The sequence below is a fragment of the Orbicella franksi genome, chromosome 13, assembly GCF_964199315.1.
Source record: "Orbicella franksi chromosome 13, jaOrbFran1.1, whole genome shotgun sequence".
Classification (NCBI taxonomy): Eukaryota; Metazoa; Cnidaria; class Anthozoa; order Scleractinia; family Merulinidae; genus Orbicella; species Orbicella franksi.
Genome location: NC_138157.1, coordinates 17,706,021 through 17,732,394, shown reverse-complemented (window position 1 = coordinate 17,732,394; position 26,374 = coordinate 17,706,021). Strand labels below are relative to the sequence as shown.

At 36.7% G+C, this 26,374-nt stretch overlaps 1 protein-coding gene across 2 annotated transcripts; it reads left to right on the top strand.

The window, feature by feature from the left end:
- The first annotated feature begins 13,118 nt into the window (after nucleotides 1–13,118).
- On the top strand, nucleotides 13,119–24,650 carry LOC145466500 (collagen triple helix repeat-containing protein 1-like). 2 transcript variants are annotated; one of them, XM_081450230.1, is made up of 6 exons: nucleotides 13,119–13,148; nucleotides 13,234–13,279; nucleotides 17,142–17,193; nucleotides 22,176–22,304; nucleotides 22,518–22,853; nucleotides 23,741–24,650. In XM_081450230.1, the coding sequence occupies exons 4-6, from the start codon at nucleotides 22,221–22,223 to the stop codon at nucleotides 24,095–24,097; spliced, it is 777 nt and encodes a 258-aa protein (XP_081306356.1). In that variant the 5' UTR covers nucleotides 13,119–13,148; nucleotides 13,234–13,279; nucleotides 17,142–17,193; nucleotides 22,176–22,220; the 3' UTR covers nucleotides 24,098–24,650. The 2 variants fall into 2 exon arrangements, with proteins under 2 accessions (XP_081306356.1, XP_081306357.1); XM_081450231.1 differs by lacking the exons at nucleotides 13,119–13,148; nucleotides 13,234–13,279; nucleotides 17,142–17,193 and adding an exon at nucleotides 19,193–19,308.
- The last annotated feature ends 1,724 nt before the right edge of the window (nucleotides 24,651–26,374 follow it).

Below are 26,374 nucleotides of genomic sequence, written 5' to 3'. Positions count from 1 at the left end.
TCCTAAAGCTGGATTTCCACTGTCGAGTTAGTTTACGCAAGTTAAAGGGTGTGAATTTTACTGACTTTACAGCCGTGCAATAGCATAGAAAAAATATATGGAAGGCTTACACATGCGAAAAAAGTTGAGCCACATTCAACTTTTTCCACAGATGCAATCAGCCTACATATTCTGTCTATTTTATTGTACGCCAGTAAAGTCAGTAAAATTCATACCCGCAAACGTACGTAACATAACGCGACAGTGGAAATCCAGTTTAAGGAAAGCAAAGTCGATGCTAAAAAGAGTTGTTGGTTTCAAACCAAATTTTTAAATTGGAAGCAATGTTTAAACTGTTACAGCTTGCCTCATAACACCTACAGAGCCACTGACTCAATGTTTGATTTGTTACACAGAAGGAGAGTCCGAGCAAGAATAAACTATTTCCGTAATAAAAATAAACATTTTTTTCCCTAACGAACGATGCGATTCAGGAATATTATTGTAGCAAAACGTAAATTCAAACGAATTTTGATCAATTTTTCTAGTCCTGTATCTGTGTAACAAATAACATTGGAATCACCTGGCTGTTAAGTCTATTGATCTTTAGAAAAAAACGTCTGGTTCAGAGAAACTGTTTACACGATTTTCATTTCCTTAAATAATGATCCCAGCTTTTATTTCAAACTTGAAATAAACTGACTGTTCGAAAAATTTGGTAGTACAACTAGAAAATATCTTTATGGTCTGTTTTTGAAAATTTAGTGAAGACTTAAGGGAAAATAACATTAACTCTGTTAAACGGATCTCTAAGTTTTTCGAGACCTGCTTTTGTATTTGTGAGTGTTGACACCTTTTCAAAGTAACTTCTTTTGCATAATTGATTCTTAGTTAAACTTATGTTAAAAATTCAATATCTGAGTCGGAAATGCAATTTAATTTTCTCAATTTTGTTTAATTTGCTGTTTCTGTAGATTTCTTAATCTGGAGAATAACAACAATTTCAGTGTTACCTTCTAATGATTATCTGAAGTTGGTTGAAGAGAAAATGTAAATTGGTTTGTTTTTGTGTTCACACGTTCATAGACAATTCCAAAGCTTGGTTTTTTTATCTTAAATCAGTTGCATGAAAATAAATAAATACATTTTTTCTGTGTACAAGCATTCGTAAATAATTGCAAAGCTGTTTTCTCTTTTTCGTAAATCTGACCAAAGCAATCTCGAAGAAATTCAGACTGAATTATCTTGGAGAAATTTTAGGCAGTTGCTGTTGTTTTTTCGTTTATGCATTTCGAGTTTGCTTTTGGGATCCATATAGCTTATTAATAACCGACTTATATTATTCGTGGTTTCGCTCTGTTGTGAACCAGACGTTATTTTCCAAGATGTAATCCTTAAGACATAACTAAATTAAGGTGGCACTGTAGCTTATTTCAGATGCACTAAGATGGGTCTGCAAGGCGTATTACTTTGCTGTCAGTCACAAGTGAGGGACACATCTCTTAATTTAATGTTAAGAACTTTGTTAATTTTCTTGGTACGAAAACGAAATGTGACTGTTGTTCGACTTTGTCGCAGACAAATGCAGAGCCTTGGAGAAAAAAGATAATCACGCTCATATTTCATGCCATGAGTAGCAAATTTCATTTCTCGCGAATCTGAAATTCAAAAAGTAAATTTGGTAACTTCAGTATTTTGTCGCTGCACCTAAAAGCTGGTTTTCATTGTGCTTCCCTTTCGTATATTTTAGACTGAAAACGTTTTTGATTTGCTTACATTTTTAAGTCTGTCAAGATCTTTTTTAAAAATCTCTTAGAATTTTCCAATTTTTGGCTTTATATATTTGAATTTTATAGCAAAAATATTTCACCTTTCAATTGATATGAGACAACTCCCACAATCGAGTGGATGCGCAGACTACTCTGAAAATTTTATGACGAAATTTGTGATCAGTAAAAGGACAGACTCACGAAAAACTGACGTCAATTTGTTAAATCGACGTTGAATGGTGTGTTTCTTAACTTTCAAAAATTGAACCATTTTAAACTTGTCCAAAAGAGATGAATTTAAACAAGGATTTCAATCTTGATGTAAATCAGCTAAGTTTGGTGACCACACTAATGATTTTCATTTACTGTTTATTATTTGTCTTATTTTGGCATGAAATCAAGGTTGCATAAAATGTTTCTTAACTTTCACAGATTTGGCAGGTTGTCTTATAAAATTTGCAGAATTCTTTTTAATCGTTTTACAACGACTATACAAATTTTGAGTGAAAAAGGGTTTCTCCAACTATCTGTACAGATTATTTCTTCGTATTCAATATGTAGGAAGCTTCAATTTCAAAAACAGTTTTACGCTGTCATAGGTTTACATCATTCGTGGGATACTCTCAAGTTGGTTGTTTATTTTGGCGGAAAAAAAAATCAAATTTGAACGAAACGTTTCTTAATTTACTAACGTGCGATAATTTTTTCAGTAATTTTAGGTCAGTTCTCAGCAATTCTCACACAGCGACAGTTTTTGGAGTGATAGTTTTACTGAAATCTGACGAGAAACTAGCTGGTATTTAGCTTTTTTAACATAATTGGAGCACGAAACAACACCAATCTGGCTGTAAACGAATTTTGCAGAGCATCTCAAAACAAAAACGAAACAAAAAATGTCCCTATATAATATAGCTTGGTTATTAAACGGACTTTAGACGAATCATTTTCGAAGAACATAGCTGCTAGAATATTTGAACAAAAGTGAAGTAGTGAATATTTTAATTGTGCAATGTGGCGACTCGATCGAACACGTAATTAAATCGCATCACTATGAAAATTTATCCTTGATTCTGAGAGACAAGCTAAATACATTGAACTTGTTTTGATCATTGATCTTATTCAATCGGAGGCCTTCCATTGTGATTTTATTCAAAACGAACTGATTTCGTAGCTGCATATTTGCCGTACAGTTATTTTTGGTAAGGCTTCAATAAATGTTCAGTGCCATCTTAAAAAGTTACATCTTACTACAACTGTATCCGCTGGACTCAAAAAACATCTGATCGCTGGCGTAAACTGACCTTTTCTTTCTTGAATATTCCCGCCAAACCTTTCTACAAAGTCCTTTTAAGAACAAGATTAATTATGTTATTCACCCGCCCAAATGAAATCAGTCTGCTAAATCCAATTTTCTCTTTTTTTTTCTTTACGTAAATCGATGCCCGCCCAGTCGCCAGCGATCCCCTTAAAACCCTAAGTCTAAGTCCAGGCTTAGGCTTGAGCGATAACTTGATGACCTCGATAACTGGGAGAGGAATTTTCTTAAAGTCTCCTCTAACGATCAATGATTAATGTGACAGAAAAGAATCAAACTCACTCCAAAACTCCAAATGATAACCGAAGAAAAAAAAAAACATGAAAATGTTATTGCTTTAAAGCGAAAAAAGAAAAAAAAAAAAAAAAAAGAGAAAAAGAAACTGAGGGAAAAATAGAGGCCGGTTATCGCTCAAGGCTAATATTCAAAGTGAGTTCAGAACAGTTCAACAATCAAAATGATGCTTGACGTGGTTTGTTTAAAATATTTCAAGATTCTACGAGCCCAATGATTCTTTAATTGTTCCCACCGATCGTTCCGTAGTTTCACTAAAAGCAAACTCGTGCAAAATTTGTAATCCCCCCACCCAATATTCCAATTTCAAGGTTGAAAAATTCCAAATCTCGCCCGCTAAAACTTCTGTAGAAAATACACAACCATCAATTTGGTGGGAACATTTGAATATTGTAATTAATACTACTTCTTACATAATTCCATGTGCTTCTCTTCTTCCACGTTCTGATCCTTCCTTTGTTTATTTTTCACTTTGCATTCCTTGAGTTGCGTCCTTTTGCGGCCTGAGAAGAAACAGACAAAAACATTATTATCTGTCTTGGTAATTCTCGGCAAAATTCTTCCATATTTGGGTAACGAACAACATGCTTATCCTTGCGTCGTTGTAACTGTATGTCGCTTAACCGACAGCTCTGTCTCATACAAACAGCCGAAAAGCTGCACTAGTAAGCTAAATAATTTGTTCAAATAGCTATAGTAATAAATAAACATAGTATCGATGTTCTAAACCCTCGAACGTAGCGACTTGCCAATCACACGTGTTCACTACGACAACGATTTTACTGCGCATTTTGAAAACTATTTGAAGGGAAATGTTACAAGATAGATGCTTACTATCGGTTTAAATGGTTCAAAGGTCGTTTCCCTTTAGTCGTTTCCCTTTAGTCGTTCTTCTTGCTTGGGAGAGGCGAAGCCACATCCGAAAACCTTCACAACCTGCTCAGGTTGACGCGAACGCCTCACTTGTCATGAATATGATACGGATTAACAACTGCAACCAATGGCTGTAGAACTATGCCACGTGCGTGGGACAGAGAATGACTCAATTGCATTCTTTTCTCTTCACGAAGAAATTCTATTCATCTATTTATTTTCATTTTTGTGTACGTTTGCCCGCAATCTTCTTGTATTCAGTACTGCATGTATCATCATTCTTTAGGTCGCAAAACGTTCAATGGCATCTTCAGTATGTGATGTAGGAAAAGAAAACAATTTGACTAACTAAGCAAAAAATTGAAAGGTCTGCTTTTCTTGCTTAAAAGTCTTCTATCAACGTAGCGCTTCATAAAAGTATACTTATAGGCCAATTTCAGCATCATTAAATACTAACTTGGCTCTAAGAGTTGGGGGATAAGGCAACAGAAATGATATTGAGGTAGTGGAATGAACTGATAAATAATTTGTAGATAATCAACAAATCAAAGAGCGGATTGATAACCAAAAGTAAACACAATACATATTAAGGGAAAAGGAAAATAAATGCGACACGCAGGATTCGAACTCATGTACGCCTGCTGACTAAACAGGTGTGAAGACCACTACACCATCGGAGCAACGACGATGGGAAACAGATATTTTTACGTTGTTATACTGGTTTTTGGGTAGGACCCCTGGACAATTTTAAGTCTCTTTAAAAATCACATTTCCAATGCAAAGAGAGTGCGTGAGTTTTATAGCGTCATATCTTCTTGTTACCAATATACTTCTCTAGCTTCGCCAGTTATTTTAGTTCTATTTCATTAACTTATACCACTGGACCTGGACAAATTTACAGGACAAGTGTGACTAAAAATGAACAAAAATTGCGGGAGAAAAACTAAGGCCGATCACTGTTCATATTTTTTCTTCTCCACTCAGGCTCAAAAGGATAAACAGATGCCGCTCTATGTCAAACATATGGAGATATATATTATTAAAAAACAACATAAAAACTTAACGCACGATGACGAATTAATATCCTCTCGGCAGTATCAAAAATATGCTTTCATCCTTTCATATTCCTCCAAAAATCACATTGCCTCAGCCCCAGGCATTAATATACATCTGAGGTCTAAAAACTTGAGAATGTTTTGTCATTCACCATGCTGATCAAAAACTTTAAGAAATCACGTAACCCCTTCAAGACTAGACTGTTTACAGCCCTCTATTTTCTCGTGTTTTCATTTGATCGTTGAACGCGCAGTCTATTTCGAGATGAACATCATCGTGTACGCATAACTCAGTTCATACGCGAACACTCGTGACCGTCAGTACAAGGGGAATCACTTTGCTTGTTTTATAACAGACTTAACGGCGAAGGTGATGGTCTATTAATGTGTTGCCGTGGTGACGTTTATTATTACTACTGCATATTATTATTGCAACAAAATTAACAATTAGGTCATGAGCTCGAAAATTCTATCGCGTGACAGTTGACGAGGGCGAACACTGACGCATAGAAATCGAGAGTGAATAATCTAGTTCACCGCTTTAGTATAAATCTATATTAGTAGTCGTTCAAAACTTTAACCTAAATCCTCTTCAATGACACTTCGGACCCCAGCCGAATATCCCTCGGCCCATTATCTGCATCGGAAAAGATAGTGAGTAGCGCAGCCAATCCGAGAACGGCATTCGGGGTAGAAAGCTAGTAGATTTATGCTAAATATATTTAATAATTAGGCCGAAGGCCGAATCAACTATTTAAACAATAGAATGTTTCTGTCGAGGAACTATCGGCCGATAGCTGCCCCGCGGAAATTTGATTTTCTTAAAACAAATATTTGGGGGCAAATATGCCAGGTTTAAGAACATCAAGTTTCCAGTTCAAAAATCATATTGAATTACTTTCAACTTTTTTAGATGAAAGCCGTGACAGCCAAATGTAAAATTTGAAAGAGAAAATAGACAAAAACCTACTTGATACAATTTCAAATGTTTATTTTCTATAACCCCGCTTGTTTACAGAAAAATTTTCACAGACGAGTATTATCCATCTGGATATTTTCCTCGGACGGGCACTATGGGTTAATAGTGTCTCTCCGCGGATAAACGCTATCGCGTCACGTGATCAATTTAAACCAATAAGAATTGGAGAAAATTTAGTGGCGAACTATAATGGCTGATAGTGTACAAGTAGCTCAACAAAGAGGATTGCAGCATTTGCATTAGTATAGTGATAGAATTCTACTAAATATTATTATGATGATCATAAAAGGGGGGTGCCCCCTTAACATGGAAGTCTTAATGAGACACAACCAAGTTTACACCTTATTGGATTAAGACGCGTCGAAATGTTTCTTTCTACCAGAAAGAAGTTAAGGATCAGAGTTTATGTGTACATATACATAGACACGCCAAGTCTAAAATACTTACAAGTACTTTCAAACTGCCGCCAGTTGAGATACTCCAGTTTTCCTTCTTCACGTTTATTTTAATTTAGCAAACCCAAAAGCAGTTCTTAGATATCTGTGCACTACATGATACGCTCGCTATGCTAAATTACTGTTGTGAATAGATACAAACACAAGCCCCCTTTGAGAATTGAACAGGAAAATCACACCACAGATCGCAAGTGGAGGCGTTGTGACCTAATAGGCTTATAATAAGAAAATTTATTACAATAGTGAAATTTAATATAGAGGACCCCATGTTAAGCTGACACTGCATTGATAGAGGAAATGGTTATGAAGCACAGTAAACATCAAAAGAGCGCAGCTGAAAGATGCCCAAATTGATGGTAGGATGATGAAATTGATTGATCGATTGATTGAAATTGATGTTAATTGTTTTGCGCTTGTAAACTCTGTATGAATTACCTAACCCAGACGTTTTTATTGGTTAGTTCCTCAAACAGAAGTTTTGTGCAAGGTATCTGCAGTAACACGTGAAAACGTTAGACGAATAAGGCATCTTTCTTAAAATGCCCGTTAAAGACGGTTGGTTCTTGCTTAGCGTGCGTATATCGAGTTATGGATGCAGGTGGGAAGTTTGAAGAACACGAAAGAAGCGCAAGAGTTGCTGGAGACGATAGCCGAAAGCGTGAACGCTAGCTTCTTGAGTGCTCTTCAAACTTCCCAAGTGCATCCATAACTCGATATACGCACAGCTAAAAGCATAAACCAATTTTTTTGTAACATGGCGACAACAACTTGGGCGCTAACTTAAAATGTTTTATTTGTGATGATTACAAAGTTGTCACAATGCACGGTAAAGGAAAACAAAGGTCATTAGGATCCTAACACGCCCCACCAGTTGAGCAACAGTTGAACGAAAACGCTTAACGTGGTTTCCAAATTGTCAATGAAAAATTCACTTCTTCGAATTAATTCTTATGAAAGTGTCGGCAAACAAAGTCAAAAATACTCAATGAAAAGGTAGACAAACAAAGTCAAAATACTCGAGTTTAAGTAAACATCTTATCTTGGCAAAAGTCAAAGGCTCGAAGTAGGATTTGGATTGTTCCGAATAATCTTCACATTGCCGAAATTTAAACAAAAGGGGCTTGCACTAAACTCGACGCAAATTTTGCAGCTAAATTGAAACTGCGCACGCCATGTTATATACGCACGACCGTGCGTACATTTAACAAATCGAATTTGATTTGCGCCTCGTTAGTCCACAACATTTTGACCACCGTGATGACGCGTATCGTTGTCGATAAGAGTACAGACCACGCTAAACGACATTTCGATTTGTTTTTCACCACAATATCAACGTCAAAGAAAATGATTTTTTCAGAGCGCAAGCTGAAAGAGGCATTGCGTGACACATTGACCCGAGCAGCGTTGTCTGGACTCTTATCGACAACAAGAAATTAGCCAATCAGATTGCTAGATTAGTAGCAATTATGGTAACAAGAGGTTTCGTTCACGATGGCTCGATAGAAATTAGGTAGGACTAGCACACGCGCTATGTTGCAGTAATAGATTTCAACAAAATATTATTGATTGAAACTCATGTACGGGAGAATCCTTCTCTCAGAGCATCCTCTCCTGACAGAAATGTAATAATTGAATGGATTGAGTTGAACAGGGAGACAAACTCCTTTTCGGTAAATCTTCGTAACCATTCGAGGAGTTTCCGATTCTTTTTCATTAATCCAAAAATATAAAGAGAACACATGTGAATAGGGGAATCTTTCATTACAATACATGTATTTGCCTCTTTAGCATAAGCGATTTGCGCCACGCGGGTTAAAAAACTCAAAATGTAAAAAAAGAATGTACGGGCTCATTAGCGCTTTTCTCAGCAGAAATTTCGACATTTTAAAAGCCAGTATCACAAGTGTAATATCACACTCTACTAGCTAAAACCTTACTATCTACCAAGTGTCACAAGCTCTTTAACTGCGGAGTCAATTCAGATCTAATACGCAAAGAATACACGAAGCCGTATGCTAATGACGCACAATGTAAACAGTGACGTCAGCAAAGATCGCGTGATATTGGTAAAACGATGTTACATGAACATTTATACCTCAAATTGCGTCACGTAGCTTGGCAACTAGCTTACTTAACAAAATTCGTGGTGTCATTCAAATTTACCTAAAAAAATATGTTACTCACCCCTTCCCCCACTGGGGATTGGAATCCAGCTATCGCTTTCAAAGCGATAGCTGGATTTCAATCCTTCCACACCTCAGGTCTGGTGACAACAGGCTTCTCTCTCTCTTGTCCCTGCGTCTTAAGATGTGAGAAATGAGCACCAAGCGCCTCAAACATTGTATCCTTGTAATTATACCTCACACCAAACTCCTTGCAAGCTACGATAGGAATTATCTTTGGATAGTAAATCTGACACGACAGGGAACAAGTGGTGTGCGGTTTGTTGGTTAAGAGCTCCAGGTAAAAAAAAAACAAACGAAAATGGATACGAGTTCAATGTCTTTTATGAGCCATTGGAAATACAGTTGTTGACCACTTTGCATTGTCTCCACTTACCAGTGAAAACGTTACAAAACCGACTAACCTTATCGATGCTTACGGCTTTTACTGGTCCCGCTCTCTCATGTCGAATGGTGTCTCACTACTGCGCTTTTACAAACTTAAAAAAAAAAAATCTTCAAAATATCGGAGGAACCGCACCATTCCAGCCGTTGAAGGCTGCAGTCTAGGCAGCCGACAGCTTGTGTTTTTATGATATTTTTATCCAGATAACTGTTCTAAATTTTACCAAAAACAAACTTGCTCAGGGTCTATCAGTTCGAGTGAACAAACTCAGTCATTGGCATTAAAATATTGACTCATTGAGCATGCACTCGTCTTGAACTACTTGACATTCTTTGCTTGACTCGCGTGTAAAACTCTTTGTGCGAGCAGTAAACAAAGGCGATGACGTAATCTGTTGCGTGAACCAAGATTCCTCTCCCTTCTATTCTGCAGACACATTTGTTTGATTCCCAAGTCCTTGTTTTCGCTTCTGAAGTTATTAACAATTACGTAAGGTGCCATTAATCAATACAGCTTTATTCAGCTGAGTTATAACGGTTAAGGATTAATCAGAATGATTTCATACATTTCAAATGGATTACCATAAACAATTAAATAAGCCGAATCGCTTTCTAATTTCAAGAACCTTATTAAGAAAGAGAGATAAGTATATACATTTTCCCCGAATTCTTATTGTTTTAAATTGATTAAGTAATGCAATAGTGCTCATCGGCGGAGAGACACTACTTAAAGAAGTGTTTCTGTCGAGGAAATTTGATGTTTTTACAATTAGCATCACTTCTCGGGAAAATATTCCGAGGGGCAACTATCAGCCTATAGCTCTTCGACAGAAGCAACCTATTTTTTTCGAAAGTTTAAGGAGTGTGCAGTGGCTGGATGCCATTGACATCTGGTTTCTCTGAAGTTTTGAAAACGATTTCAAAACATATTACGGCATTATTCAATTCCCAAGGACATCAAAGAAAGGAAATTGACCATTATGCGAATTAAAACCTCAAAATTTTCCAATGAACTGATGAGTGCCCCTGCACAACTGCAATTAAGTTTCAATAGCAATTTAGTCCGCGCGATTTTGCTAAAGCTTGAGATTGATACTACGTTGCGAAATGCCGTTGGTAATCGTCAACTGAAGGAAATTTAGTTAAAATTCTACTAAAATAATTTAGATGGTTCGCTCTCTATTTCTATGGGATGTAGTCGATTCGTTTCGGCCTCGTCAACTTTATCTATTAATTAGCAACCATAAAACCAAAATGAATTTTTTCAATCGCGAACAGAGGTCTAAGTATCCATATCAAAGAAAACACAAAAGAAATACCTTTCAGAACGTTGTTTCGCTTCTGAACCTGATGACTTTCATTTCTAAATACCACTAGAGCGAGAGTAAGTACGCAGTCTACGGGATTAATATTTTCAGCTCTACTAACCGAAATTTAGTCCTCGCGCAAATCGTTACATGCATCTGGGCAATAGTTAAGGTGACGTACCACACAGCTTTTGTGGTCGAAGAACCATACATCCAAGTGACCTGTTTGATAGGACATTTTTTCTGTTGTCTGCTTGCTTTGATAAAGTATCAAGCCCTTCGCGCCTCAATTGTGACGTTTATTTCTGGCGGAAGCCGTTATTTTGTTTAATTTCAGTATTTACGATGACAAATGCACAAAACAAATAGTTGAGACTGCATAATTATAAAGTGTAAGTTCGGAAATGGTTAAAGTAAACAAATTTCATTGTTGATTATTGTTAACTAGTCTCGCCGATATTCGAATAAATTGACGTTTTGAAGTTAACAAACCACACAAAGCCAAAAATCACATCTTTCATTGGATTAAGGGAAGAATTATCGCAAACAATTTTGCCAGAAGTGTCAGGAATGAACTGAAGTTATTCAAAACAGTGGATTCATGTTCAATGGCGAACTGGTAGAGACAAGATTCTAGTTCGAGGATTCAAAATGAAGAAATGTTTTCAGGCGCGCGTTTCGATGTATCCATATCAAAGCACAAAGACTTCAGGAAGTGTTTACAGGTATGATCGGTGTAGCTCGTTTATTTTTCGTTTAAGTGCCTTTCCATGTCTTCTCTGGGTCAGTTAATGCTAATTAGACGAACGTGTGTTCATACAATTCATAAGTCAATCGGTCATGAACACCCAAAAAAAAAAAAAACGATTTCAGACACTAACAAAAGACGCTGAATCTTTATATGCATTTCCTCATGTGTTAAATTTGATTTTCTACATGTCAGCCGCGTTTCGCTTCGTTTTTGTCTTGTTTTCCGTTTGTAAATTGACTGCTTTTAGCAAGAGTTTTCCTCCCATTCAAAACAAGTGAGCCTCTATTTTTTTTTGATATCAAGACAAAGCCAGGCAGTTGAATATGGAAATAACAAAACAGTTTCGATTGATTCATCACCGCTATGTTTCAGTCTTTCTTGGAGTCCAGGTATTCTCGTTTGAAGCCAACTTAACGGAAGTCTGGCACTTACATTCTTCAGCTGGCCCTAAAATTATTGAAGCTATTCCAAAGCACGTTCTAATGTAAAATGTTTGCAGGAATGCAAACACTGTTATGCTGTCAGGTAATCGAGGATAAATCAACGTTTTCTGGCTCTTACTTCTTGCATTTATTACATTTTACAATGTAGGAAATAACAATTCTTCAATGATAACATAACTAATTCTCCACAAAAGCCAGGATTCTGCACAATTACAGCAGTTGTTGATATTGCTAAACAACAACCTTTGTTGAAATCATTTTGGTTTTCATCTGTAAGTCTGTCGAGTCTCTTCCTCGATTCAAGCAAACGAAGACCTGTGCCCTAACATGCGCTGTGATATACCGGTTATAATTTTTCTCAGTTTGAAAGCCACTAAGACGGAGGAATCTATTCTTTAGTAGAATTTTGTGCTCTCTGCACCAGATTTGTCTTATCAAATTCAGTAGGGAAGCTTGTAAATGCTCTCTGTTTTCATTCGTTTCAAATATGACGCGAAACGTATTAATGGAGATATTTGCGACAAAACAGACATTTTCAAAAGATATTAATAGTCACGGGTGACTTTTAGCGAGTTTTCGCGGTTTGCTATGTAGATTGCACTCACTTTTGTGCGAATATCCCTGCTGCCTGATACGTAGAAAGAAATATAAATTTGCAAAAAAAAAAAAAAAAAATAGAACAGAACTGTGTTCTACTTCCAAAGGTGGTTGATTTCCTCATGTACAGTGTAATGACGTGACTCGATGTTTCACTGATAGGTGTCAGCAGATCTGTGTTCAAATCTAAATCTAGTGTAATTATTCCACGAGTAATTTTTATGCCCTTCTTTAGGGCCACAGCAGACTTGCACTGTAGCCTAAGAGAGCTGATAAAAAAGTAATCTTTATAACTTCAAGTTTTGTTGCAATTGGGGCTAACACTTTTCAAAGTACAAGTATTCGTATAAGGATAGAATGTGTTGCATTTCTGAGTTGTTGGCTTTCATTTTTGAGCAGGCATTCATATTAAACAAAGATTCAATTATTTTTTGCTTATCCAGTTTAAAAAAAAAAAGACAAGAATTGATTCACGGCTTTGGTTTGTCTGATATTGCATTACAGCAGGAGCAAAGGTGACAGAATAAAAAGCTTCATCCTATTGGACAAATCCACGACTAAACAAACCGTTCTTCATACATAGCGAATAACATTGCGTGTTAGATAGAAAAATAAAAGTGTACCTAACAAATCTATTGTTTCAAAAACTTGTTCTGGCGAAAATTTTCCGAGATAAACAAAGGAAGTAACAAACAGTGTGGTCAGTAAGTCAAGGAAAGAAAACTTGCTGAGAATTTTTTTCCAAGCTTGGAGAACTTAACAATGTAAGTTTAAATTTCTTTTAGAACTCTTTGTTTTTATCGATTTTAATGTTAAATCTAACATTCATTTCTCTGTTCTACTGTTTAGCTTTGTGTGCACACTCAAACGACCCAGAGGCTGTGTTCACTCAAAGGTAAATGATCTAGTGTTAACTGAAAATCATGCACCAATTTTGCTAAAATAGTACGACATCACCAGATTTAGAGAGAAGGAAAAAAAAACCTTTATATGCGCACACCTTAAACTGTAGTCAGGGTAAACGTTCTGGAAAATTAGATCACTTAATTTACAGGCAGCACTTTGGGTAAATTAGCTGACAAGAAATTAGCAGTGAGATTTTCAACATTAATATTTTTCATGAGAGTAATGTCATGTTCACCAATGAGACTTACTTCAAGTGTTTTATAAGACTCTCCTTCAATCTCTTTAGAGTGCTTATGTTATTTATTGCTATAAGGGAAAAATGTTGTTTTCCGTTGTTCGCTACCTTACCGTTAACAGGTTTTGTGTTAATGCACAATACAGGTTGAATTGATTATTTGAACAGGAACAAAAATAGAAGGCCGGGCTGCTAGGTTTTATTTATTTCATTTTAGAGATTATGACAGAAGTACGACAGACAGAGGGAATTAGAATATTATCCAGAGTCTGCATTTGGACTTTGTTCTATCACAGGCGCATGTGTTTAAAACCATTTATTATCAAGGACTCGACATCCGAGTGTAAAAGCAAATATTCTTCTTTCTTTATCATTCGAATTTTTTTTATTGTGGTTAAGTTGTCTTTTCGCTGAAAAATTAGTGTGGAATTGCATCCAAAAAAAAGAAATCAGAAAAAACTGACTCGCACTCATTCGTGAAAAATGAAAAAAAAAAAACTATGAAGTAATCAACAGATTGAGCGAATGTACAAATATAACATGTCTTTCATTGGACAAATAGCAGAAAGCAAACAGTTTTAGCGAATAGCTTTGCTTCTGAAAATGAAATTAGAATTTTATTATGTACGCTGTTTCACAAACTTGATTTTACGCGAACCTCACACCGACAAACAAAGCAACAAAGTTCAATTTGCCTGACCGGGCTTAGAGTGTAATTCTGCTACTTAGCGATAACAGAACTCGGTTATCCACAACGCAACATGCACAACTATTAAACAAAAATTAACTTAATGACTGCCACGAGTGCGTACATTTAGTTCAAAAGGAGAAACTTACAGTCAGTTTTGAAAACCGATATTAAGCAGGCAGCAAAAGGTGGCTATAGGAAAACAAAAGCCTTACTCTACGACGTTAGGATAAATTCGGATGTTGAAGTTCGCGTGAGCATGTATTATAAATAGAGCCATATTTTGAAATTCATCATATAATCAGTTAAATGAATTAAGGTGTTCTCGCCGAGTTACACTCAAATTATAGAAGCTCTATTTATCAGTTTTTTCTTACTTTAACTGTAACCTGGAGTCATTTTGTTTTCGTTTTTTTTTCAGATCAAAAATCACACCGATATAGTTATATCACAGGTAGCTATATGGTTTGAATGAAACGCGTCACAAACAAATTGTCAATGAAAGACTTGATTCTCTTGGGCTAACCAGTGATTATAGAAAGCGTTCTAGCGAATAGCATTGTACGTTAGAATGAACATTTTAATAACATTAAATATGTATGCTGTTTCACTTTTCTTGTCCTTACGAGAAGGTCTCTAAATATTCTACGAAAAATATTTTCACTCAGGCTTTGAACAGCGACAAAAAATCAACTACGTGAGAGAAGATGGCGGTAGAACGTTGCCGCAATGTGTTAACTGGTTTATTTTCAATCATTTTGAAATGTGCTATCGCTATGATGCGATCCGAATTTTTCCGCAGCGGTTTTTGTTTTCCCTCAGACAAGCCCGAGGCACTAAGTTACTTGACAGGTAAGTGATCCATAGATTCAATTAGAGTTGCTAACCGACTGTGTCCAATTATTTCGCTTCAAAAATATCGCCCTCAAATTCAATGAAAAAGCAAATTTGCGACCCCCTTAAAAACTCATATCGTGAAGACAAATTTTGCGCACCCTATTGGGTGAATTCATCTCAGGATCCTCCAAAATATTCGCAAAGTTATAAAAGAAAACAGGTTCTCGATGTGTTCAACAATTTGCAATCATGATTTGTTTTCATCGAGTCAGTCTCTTGATTTTGCATAATTACGTGAAGCTCACTTGCAGTTCGTTTGATGAACCTTTTGTACTTCTCTGTAAAAGAAACCGGGATCCCGACATAGATTTTACCGATTTAGTACAGCGGCAAAAGTAACTTCTGATGAATTTAGTTAATAAATCTATATTTTAAGTATCAGATTAAGTAGCTCCAGGGTTGGCGGGTTAGATAAATGTTTTGGCTTGACTGTCGGTAGGACAAAAACGTTCGCTGTAGCAGTATATTTTGAATTTTCATTTTCTGCTCGGAATTGTGTCAGTTTTGCATCGGAAATCAAACAAGAGAAATCGACTACACAGAATCGTATGATGCAGATGGAGAGGGAAGGCCTATATAAAATGTAACATATTGTTTTTGTCAGCTATCGTGTATCGTGATGTAGATGAAATTCAAAAGAGAAATTAAAGACTTAAAACTAGCATGGGGCTACCCTACCGTACGTTTCTTCAAAACATTGAGATTAACACTGATATAGTCAGCCGTGTTTAGGAATCTACGTATAAATCTAGCCATTATAACTGCGCCCCACGTTATATTTTCATGAAAAGGATTTCATTTCTGGCCTTGTTATAACGATCGAATTTTGTCTGTTACGCAAATGATAAATGAAACAATAAATTTTACACTTACCATGCTGGCTCAGACAGGTTTACATAAACATTTTGGTCTTTAATGGAAGGGAAAAAAAACAGCAAACAGTCCATTTTTTTTGGTCATCATTAAAGCTTTAGTTCTTTGAATCAAGAATGTAACTGGAATCGAAGATGTTCTTTCATCCAAAATGATACGTTACAGTCAGGTTTATATTTTATACGTATGTTCAATCTAGGTAGTTCTTTCAACTGAAATTCATCCAGGTTCATCTGGAACTGACTTCGGTCTTTAATTAATCGAAAAATAAATTAACCCGTTTAGTTTGGTGTTTTATCATTATTTTTTATTGCCAAATATAATGACTCACACATACAATCTGAATCATGTCGTTCTGGTTTTGAAGCACTAGTACCAGTCCATGCTTCATTGTATCAATCCCCGTGTGCAATTTTGAGAGCTTCAGTTTGTTCATTATTTTAATTTCTACATTCGTTGCTTAATTCACAGCCAAAAAACGATCAAATAACCAATTCAAACTTCTGGTCAATAGACAACAGTTCGGAATGAAATGCGATCAAAGGATAGTTAACGTATCGTGACTGATCGATGCAATGACTGAGATGTTTGTTTTCATTGAGTTTTTATCTCGCATCTGATTGGTGGCTACAGAGAAAACAAATGAAAGTTCTTATGGTTTTCTTATAAGAGAATTTTTGTAACAAAATGACCCATGCAGCAAAATAGATCCTCTGATCTGGTGTTTCTTTATTAATATGAAGGAAAATATATAGCTAGGAGTTGGATGTGAAGTTGGTTTCTTCACACGAAATAGCAGCGAAATGATTAAACAAAAGAGCACTTTCTGTGAAAACGAAACATGGCACTGAAACAAACGGTGAATAGAAGACTTCATCCTATTGGACAAATTAGTAACTAAATAAACTGTTCCAACCAATAAAAATGTGTGGTAGAATGGAAATTCAATTTTAATATGTCGTTTATTCCACAAACTTGTTCTGACGAGAAGTTCATAAATTAATAAACAAAAGTGTGGGTATGAAATTAAAGTTAGATTAACCAGGACGAGGTATTTTCACCTCAGTTGTGAACAGAGACAAGTAAGTGTGTGTTTGCTCGCTTTGATCAGTTTTAAATTCTTACATTTGATTCTATTTTCTGTTTTATGCGATTTAGGTCATTCGTTTCCCCTCAAAACGTCCCAAGCGCTGACTGAGCTATTTCCAAGGTAAGGGCTTTCCTTTGTTTCAATAAGTTAATCTCGTTAATGCGATCGAATGTCCATAGTTAGCAATTAAAAACAAACCGTGAAGAACTCAGGCATTCACAACCGAATGTTGCAACTGACGAGGAAAGAGCTAACATAAAATGTAAAAAATTGTTATTGTTAGAAGACTACTCAGTATTGTGATAATTTGAGATTCAACAGAAAACGACCATTAGCACTAACATGAGCTAACACTGATGTACTTTGCTTCGAAACTCCACATAAACATGTCGTGTTTTGGAATCTATGTGTACCTTGAGTCAGTGTATCCTACGTTACATTTTCAAGAAAGGGATTGCATTTATCGTCTTGTCATGATGATATTCGTCATGCAATTACGCAAATGTCTAATGATAAAATCATTTGGAAAAAAGAAAATTGACTCCTAACCAACTCTTGCTGTGCTGGATAACATTATCATTTTCGACTTTTCTGGAAGAACAAAACAGCTAATTGATTTTTTTTACTGACCATTAAAACAACCCACCATGTTAGTTTTTATTTTCTTTTTCCGTCTATATGTTCTGAGGGCAGAACTGCTGAAAAGACGGCTTAAAGAACCAAAGATTTAACTGGAATCGAAGATCGTTTTGCTTGAATTAGTAGACGATAAATTAAATGATTTACATGGAATGATACATGTTCAACTGGAGAGATTTATCCTCTAAAATTTGTTCAAGTTCATCTGGAACTGAATTTTGGCCTTTGAATCGAAAAAGTAATTGGAGTTATCAAGTTTTTTCGTGTTCGAGAGTAACGAGAACGTATACTAATTTCGTCTCGGTCTCCTTGTGTCTCACCCGACCAGAAAAATCAAGATTTTTCGTTGGGAAGTGGTTCACATATTGCCCCCCTCCCCCGAAGATTTTTTCAGGGGCTAAACACACGCAAGTAATGCATTCGTTTATTTTCAAATCTTAAGCAAAAAACGTGGAGGTTGTTTCGTGCGGACTCAAGTTGTGGCTTTGATGGGGAGGTCATTGGCGGTTAAGGAATTTATATTTTCCTCAAATCAACCACAATGTTATTCAAGAGTCTTATAGCTAATATTTAATTGTGTATTCTGTGTTGTCAACTTGGTCGCGTTTGACGACAACCAACTGTTGCGTCATAATTAATTGAACAAAACGTCCGAGTTGTGTAGGTCACCTACAGAAATCGACCATGGTTTGTTCCAACAAGACAACTCTTGTCACACACCGAGTTATGTAGCTCGCCGACGGTAAATGGCCAGATTTGCGGTCACAAACACAAATGTACCGATTCTACGAGTCAAAGAATTAATTAGATCATATCCCAAATATACCGCTCGGATTTCCATTTTGTTTTCACCGCCGAAAACAAACCGTGAACCAAGGGATAGGACATCATTGCAGGGGAATATAGTGAATATTTCTAAGGAATAGCGATCAGAGGTTTGTGAATATTTCATGCTTGATCGAGACAGACGTTAGTTCGCCTTCGTTGTTTCTTTTCCTGTCCTTGATGGCTACACAATAGAAATGAATGTGTTTATGGTCTTCTTTCCGGATTTTTTTTTTTTTTTTTCACTTAACAAAATGACTCATGCATATGCGGCAAACTCCTCTATTTTCTAGTTAAGCACAAATTTATTACTGGCAGTTGGATCTGAAGTCTTCAGATACTTTGGTTTCTTCACATGAAATAGCAGCGAAATAATGCTTCGAAAGTAAGAAAATGAAACGTGGCACTGAAACAAACGAGGAATGGAAGACTTTATCCTATTGGACAAATCGACGACTAAACAATCCTTTTTAACCAATAAGAATGTATGTTAGAATAAATATTAAAATCACATATATCTTTCGTCCTTCAAACTTGTTCTGACGAGAGGTTCATCAACAAACAACAGTTTGGATATGAAATTAAAGTTTGATAAACTACAGTGTAGGAAGAAGTATCTTCAAGTCAGTTGTGAACACAATGGCAAGTAAGTGTGTGTTTTCTCGTTTTGATCAGTTTTATATGCTTACATTGGATTCTATTTTGTTTTACTGTTTAGCGTATTGATTTCCTCTTAAACATCCCAAGCGCTGAGTTATTTCAAAGGCACAGGTCAGCTATTTTCATTGTTGATAAGTTAACCCCCTGTACCCGAATGATTCCAAAAAAGTTTCCACAGTTTCAACTGATGAAAAAGCAGAAAGGTGAATAATTAAGTGCCAACGTTCTCGCAAAATCATTTAATTTTAATTTGCGAAGGAACAATCTGGTCTCAGTTTGAGTAAAACAACCCGCTTTGAAGACTTGTTATAATTGCTAGTTAACACCAGATGAAATGATGCATTGCTGGCATTATGATGCGACTTATACATGTCATCATGTAAAACTAGTGTTCCGGTTGTAAAGTAGTCACAGAAAAGAAAAAGGAAATGCTTTGCTTTTCATTTTTAACAGAACGTTTTCACCAGTTGAGGCTAGTTCAGACTCGTGGAAATCCTGTGTCACTGAAAACGTAACTGGGGCTATAAAAAAACTGATGGAGAAACAACTAAAAATAACCTATGCCCGTATGAAAAGAGCTATGTGACTATTTATCAAACTATTTCGGTTGTAAAATGTATTATCTGCCGAACCTGTTTTAGCGTTTACCTCATGTTAAGTTTATAACAAAATTAACATGAATTCATGACGCTATTTCACCGGACAACCTAGACACTATCTAACTGCAATAAGCTTATTTGATGTACTGTTAGCTATTGCAGGGGACAACTTGTTTTTACTAAAATGAAGCTCAAAGAATCTTGTCACATAGGAAAGCGCAATACTTATCTTGCGATTATTTCATCAACCGCAAGAACAAGGTAAAGTGAAACATGTATTAAGCGGACCCCATATTAAATGGACACCCTCTATTAAGGACGTTCGCGCGAAAATTTTCCAATATTGATTTTTTCCTGAGACGTTTACCACTGTAAGATGATGAGTTAGTTGTGTCAGAAATGTAAAAAAAGGGGGGATCACGGACTTCGTTTTGGAGAAAACATGCCCCCAAGAACACCCTAAATCCGAAAAAATCAGGCTCCGTTAGCGAATAAGGCCACAGTGTCTGCAAGCCCAAAAATATTGCAATTAGATCTTTGAAGTGAAATGTTCACTGCAACATATTGTTTAAGTGGATCTATTAGGTGAATTTAGCCAGCTGGTGAGATTTTAAAGAACAAGTTCGCATTTAGCGACCATAGTTTCACGCGCCTTTGAGCCGAAAGATGGCAGGACTCGATGTCCCGTGGACAGAAATCTTGAATTTTTTCTAACTTCCCACATTGATTTTTTGTTCATTTTTGGACAATGTGGAGATAATTGTCAATAAAATCTGTTTCTGGAAAGAAAAGTAGGGATCACCGAACGTCCAAGGTCGTTAAATCCAGGCAAAGCTCTAGCAATGGCCATGTGCCCTTTCATTGTTCATTGTATTACTTAGCGCGCGCTCTCATAGATGACATATCGTGTGAATTAGCGTGCGCAGTAAGGATGCGCAGAAACAATAAGCACGAACGTTCTTAAGTGAACACCAGCTTGAGTCCTCAAATTTTCCTTCCACATTTACTGTAAAATAAACCTGAATTCAGCGGACTTCTCTGTTAAGCGGACCGGGACACCAATATTCGGAGCCATTTTGTTGTACAAAACCTGCAATAAGCGGACACTTCAAGGGCTATTTGCTCTTAAAAGCACAACGCAGACTCCTTTAGCATTGTTCAGGGATGTCGTTTTACAGCTTAGTAGATTATTCCAGATTGATGCACTGGTAACCTTGCTTATTCATGCGACGAGAGAAGACTGCCACTGAGCTGACGGTATAGCAGATATATTTCAATGGCAAGTAAATGACTTTCATATGGTAAAAGGTTCTAAGACTATGTTAAATGTGTTCAAGTGGGAGAAAAATAAAGACATCCTAGCACCTTAAAACAAGAATTGGAACAATAGCTTCAAAACTTCACTGAAGCCCAGATTATCGCCATATGCTCAATAAACGTATTAGTACCGTTATCTTTATTTGAAAACGTTATAGACAAAAGTTTAAATCAGTTTTAGATGCATTTTCAAGGAGCCTGTTACTAAAAAATGGACAAGTTAACTCGTTGTCGTTGCCTATTTTGCATTTTCGTAATGATTTTTGGTCCAAAACACGTACACAGTTCTAAAACATGATTTAACGTAAAACTTGTGAACACAAAACATTTTGACATTAATGTCAGACTTCGCGTCCTTGGTCAATTTAGAAATGATCTGACCAATGAGAGTGTTCAAAATTTGCACGTTATTAGCTAGTAAACGTGTTTCAACATGAATCTTCATCGCCGAATAACAAGATAAAGTGATACACTGATAGCAGTATCATTTTCATTCAGATGATCGCTGCCTCAGTGGCAGGTAGGTTTTTTATTGACTGAGCCGTACAGCCATTGTTTTACCTTGGCTGGGTTTAAACTTAAACTAATACAGAGAAACATTTCTTTCTATCGTAATTTTCACTTTCTGTTTTATACTTTCGTTAAATTTAATGCTGCAAAATCTCTGATAGACTTGCCGAATACTTCACGCCTGCATAGTCGAAAGAAAAGCAACGTGGAATCAAAGTAAGCTTTCATAACAGCTATAGCAGCCCTCGACAGCCACTAGCTATAGTACTCAGCACCTCTAATGGTATAAAAACCAATAGTATAAATGTAAATGTCACAGTGTTATTTTATTTTGTTATTAGCGATCACATCAAGAACTCCATTCATTTCCATAACCTCAAGGAGAATAAAAACATTTCTAAGCTATTTTTCAAGCAGTGATCTTGCTGTAGAACTAGCAAAATTAATGAAAATGTAGAAATACAGTGACTCAGTTCTCAAAGATTTCTATAAGGTACTGTAAGTGTCACCACGAACATTCTTGTTTTACTCTTCTGAAATTTGTCTCTACAGGCTAGACCATATTAAAGAGAACTCCGTATAGAGAAACCGCCTATCATGTTGTTTCTACTGATTTTTGTGCTGATAACCCTGGCTTCTGCGACCGCCAATAATGTCAACAGCAAACCAAGTGATAACAAAGTGAGTAGCTCCATGTATGGTGTGTGAGTTAAAGTAAAGAGAAAAAGAAAGAAAAGAAGAATAGTACAGATGATATCATCGCTGATAAACATCATCGCTGTTGAAGTAGTTTCCAGCTAGATTGACGAAGAGTTACATCAAGACGCTTCCTGTCACTTTATTATCGCTTGCACCTTCACAGAATTTAAGGTGTTGATCTTTCTTCTGACACAGGTCTCAATGTGTCACGGTGGACAACCAGGTACAAATGGTATCCCCGGTATGCATGGCATGCCAGGGTCCCCTGGGGCACCTGGCCGTGATGGACGCGACGGAGCCAAAGGAGACCAGGGCAGTCCGGGAAAGACTGGACCTAAGGGACCAACCGGCGCAGATGGAAAGAAAGGAGATAAGGGAGAGTCTGGAACCCATGGCGCCGTCGGCCAAAAAGGACAGCGAGGGGAGAAAGGTGAGAGTGGAACTCCAGGATCGCTTCAGCTTTCCTGGCACATGAACTGGAAAGAATGCACCTGGAAAAGGAACGATGTCAAAGACTCAGGTGTGATCCAGGCAAGTGATTTACAGTATGAGTGTATAATGTATTCAACAAAGTTCTGTTATTTACTTCCGTCTTCTCAAGAGAAGACATTATTATTACTTTGAGATAGCATTTTATTGACGAGAAGGTCATAAGCCGGGTACTTTGATTTTGCAAAATCTTTTTAGTTCTTCAGCCTTCTTCTCTCTCGGAAGGGTAACGATCGTAACTGGAGGGGAAGTAATTTATTGATAATTTCGAGGAGTATTATTATTATTTAAAAAAAAAAATTAAAAAAGTCTGCACATAGGGTTCAGAGCCACCTTAAATTTTCAAAACTCAAAGGGGCTCTGAACCCTATGTACAGATTTTTTTAAAACTTTGCCTTATTAAAACTTAGTAATATGAAAAAAATTTCACTGTGCCGTTTTTGAACTATGGTAACCTATGGTGTCACGAAAATGGTATCAAAGTTTTCACCAATGATTGGGCAGCTTTTTGATATTATGACTGAAGCATCAAGTGATAAAGAGTGGTTATAATAACTCATCAAAATCTAACTGCTGGAAAATGTTTTGAGCCACCTCAATACACAATTTAGAGTAAAAGAAAATTTTAAACTTTTACTTGCTATAACACTTAAGAACACTTGGCGATAAAACACGAAATAGATTGGCAATAAAAACAACTTTGAATTTTAGTAGGCCGTACAGGAGAAAACGTGCCGCTAAACTGACCAATCACAGCGCGCGTACTAACAGAGAGATATAATGAGCTCTCTTACCTTGATAATCTCTTGGTTCAACGCATTTTTAAAAATTGCAGTGATGTTAATGATTAAGTCCCACTTGTTTCTCGCCCCTTCATTGTTGGAAGTTATTTGCTAGTTTCAGATTAATTTGATTAATGATCTCTTTAGAACTGTGATTTTATGAAGAACTTCACAGACACTGCCCTTCATGTTTACTTTGCTGGTGACCTCAGGGTTGCATTCTGTGACAACTGCTGTAGTCGTTGGTATTTCACCTTCAATGGCGCCGAATGCAGCTCTCCTGGCCCCATTGACGGTGCGTTCCACCTGAGAACCGGGAAGAACCACAATCTTCATCGTCACCGCCATATTGAAGGTCACTGTAATAATATCCACAAGGGAAAGGTGCGAGTGGGATTCTGGGTTGGAAGTTGTAACACTGGCTACAAGAATGCTGACGCTAACACAGGCTGGGCGACAATGTCCCGGATCTTCATTGAAGAGGTTCCAAAAGCTCAGCAGTAAACACGTTACACGTGATCAAGTCCGTGATCAACTGGACTTTCTAGAACTTTAGTATAGTAAGGATAGAGAAACTGCACGAGTCGCTATCAACGAATTTGAAAACTGTATAAGCTGAGAAATAAAGTCCAGGAATAATATTAAAAAAGCCGTCTCGTTTCTTTCACAAGTTTCCTTATAATTTACTTGGGAATTTCCAACTTGGATTAAACAAAACGTACATGTATGCCCCAATTGCAACTTCAACGTTAGTGAAATACTTGGCGATGCACACCAGTGACAGTAGTTACAAACATGAATTTCTTACTAACGAACTACAATTCAATTACGCTTTCGTTCAATTCCTGAATCAGGCGCAAAACGTTTGGCGTGCGTTTTTACCAAACGAATTCTAGCCAGTTCCAGGTTCCCGGTAGATGGGGACGAGCGAAAAAACAGAGGGCGAGCGATAGAAAAAACGAAGGACTAATGTCGCTCGCTCTCCTTTTTTCGCTCGTCCACAACTACCGGGAGCCTTGGAACAAGCTAAATGAATTCCGGAGTGACCTCAAGTCATCCACGTATTAAGGTGACTTGATTCCCTAAACAACACCAAAACGTTCGTTTAAACTTGAGGACGAAAGATAAATTTCATTCGATTGCATTCATTGAGAGAACATTAATTTTGAAGGTTTTTATTTTAATTGGCCGCTATGAAAACCAGCTGAACCCTTTTGAAGTACTATTTCATAGCATTAACACCCTTTTATAAAACAAGATTTGACTTCAATAAAACATATTGAGTGAATCTCTGTTTCGCCCTAAACACTAAAACAAAGTTTTGACAGTTAACTCTCGCAGTGTTTTTTACAGGCGTGTTCTGTCGCACTTTGTAATAATCATCGCACTTTGTAATACCTGTCGCACTTTGTAATAAAACTGTCGCACTTTGTAATACCTGTCGCACTTTGTAATAACACTTGTCACACTTTGTAATAAAATAGCTGTCACACTTTGTAATAACAAGTTGTCGCACTTTGTAATAAATTAAGCTGTCACACTTTGTAATAACAAGTTGTCACACTTTGTAATAAGCTTTCAAATTTCCTTTGAATAGGATATTTGGTAGAAATTATATGACTTAACTAATCCCCCAGGGCACAAATACGTCCTTCTTTGATATTTTACTTTGTATACTAAACTGAGGAGATGAAAAAGAAACGCGTTCTCCCCCACGCTTCTCGCAATTGTTATTTGTCTTGACTACGATGTATCGCGACAGAAACACTTTGTCATCACGAATAATGACTTAAAAATCGGTTTTGTTAAGCCGCTCCATTGGCTAGGTACTAGTCTAATTTATCGTGCAAATGAGACCCTATTGCATGTTTAATTTGTAAATGATAGCTTAATTCAGGTATTAAAAAGGTATTTATCACATCTTAAATAAAGATTCGAATTTTAAATATACTGGCATCTCCTGCGGATGAAAGTAAAAAGGTTTGTTTCCGTGGGAGTTTTAGAGAGGACGAAACTGGAAAGCAACTTGCAGGGACATAGTGTATCAGTAAAAGAGTAGAGGACACATCTTGCTGGTATTTATAACAGCTGTACAAAATGGTACGATCCGGAAATAAAGGCTTTGACTGGGAGTCTTCTAAGAAGGGACCGTTAACTATAGTTGAATAGAATAATTGTGAAATAGTATCGTATTTTAATTCAAAAATCGCATTGGCTTGACATAAGCCAGAATATGGAACAGCAACCATCATAGCCGTAATCAGTATATGTGGTATTAAAGCATTGAATCAGAACCATTGAATAAAAGTCTATTTCAACCTTGAATAAACAACAACGAACTATAACATGAAACGGAATTAACTAGTTGTTTATAAATACTTAATACACAACTGAACGAACAGAATGTTTCTCTCTCCTCAGTTCAAGGAACTGTTTTTTGTTTTAAAGCAAAAAGTCATTAAAAGACCATGGGTGATTCTATTCTAGCCGAGTGGATAATAATGACAAAGCAGATTTCAACAAAATGCTACTTTTGACTTTTTCGCCAGAATATGTTGAGGATGATAAACCATCCCAAACCACGAAATCGCAGATCCAGCCAAGCATTTGCCCAATTTGGACTGGCAACTATTCGCCGTACCTCCAGCACAACACCACTCGAAGATCCAAACTTTTTAATTAGGCTCCTGACGCTAACGATGCCAAGTTCACCACCCTCAGAGAAGTAAATACTCGGGAGCATCGAGACCAGTCTACGGGTGATATCACGAAAACGGACGT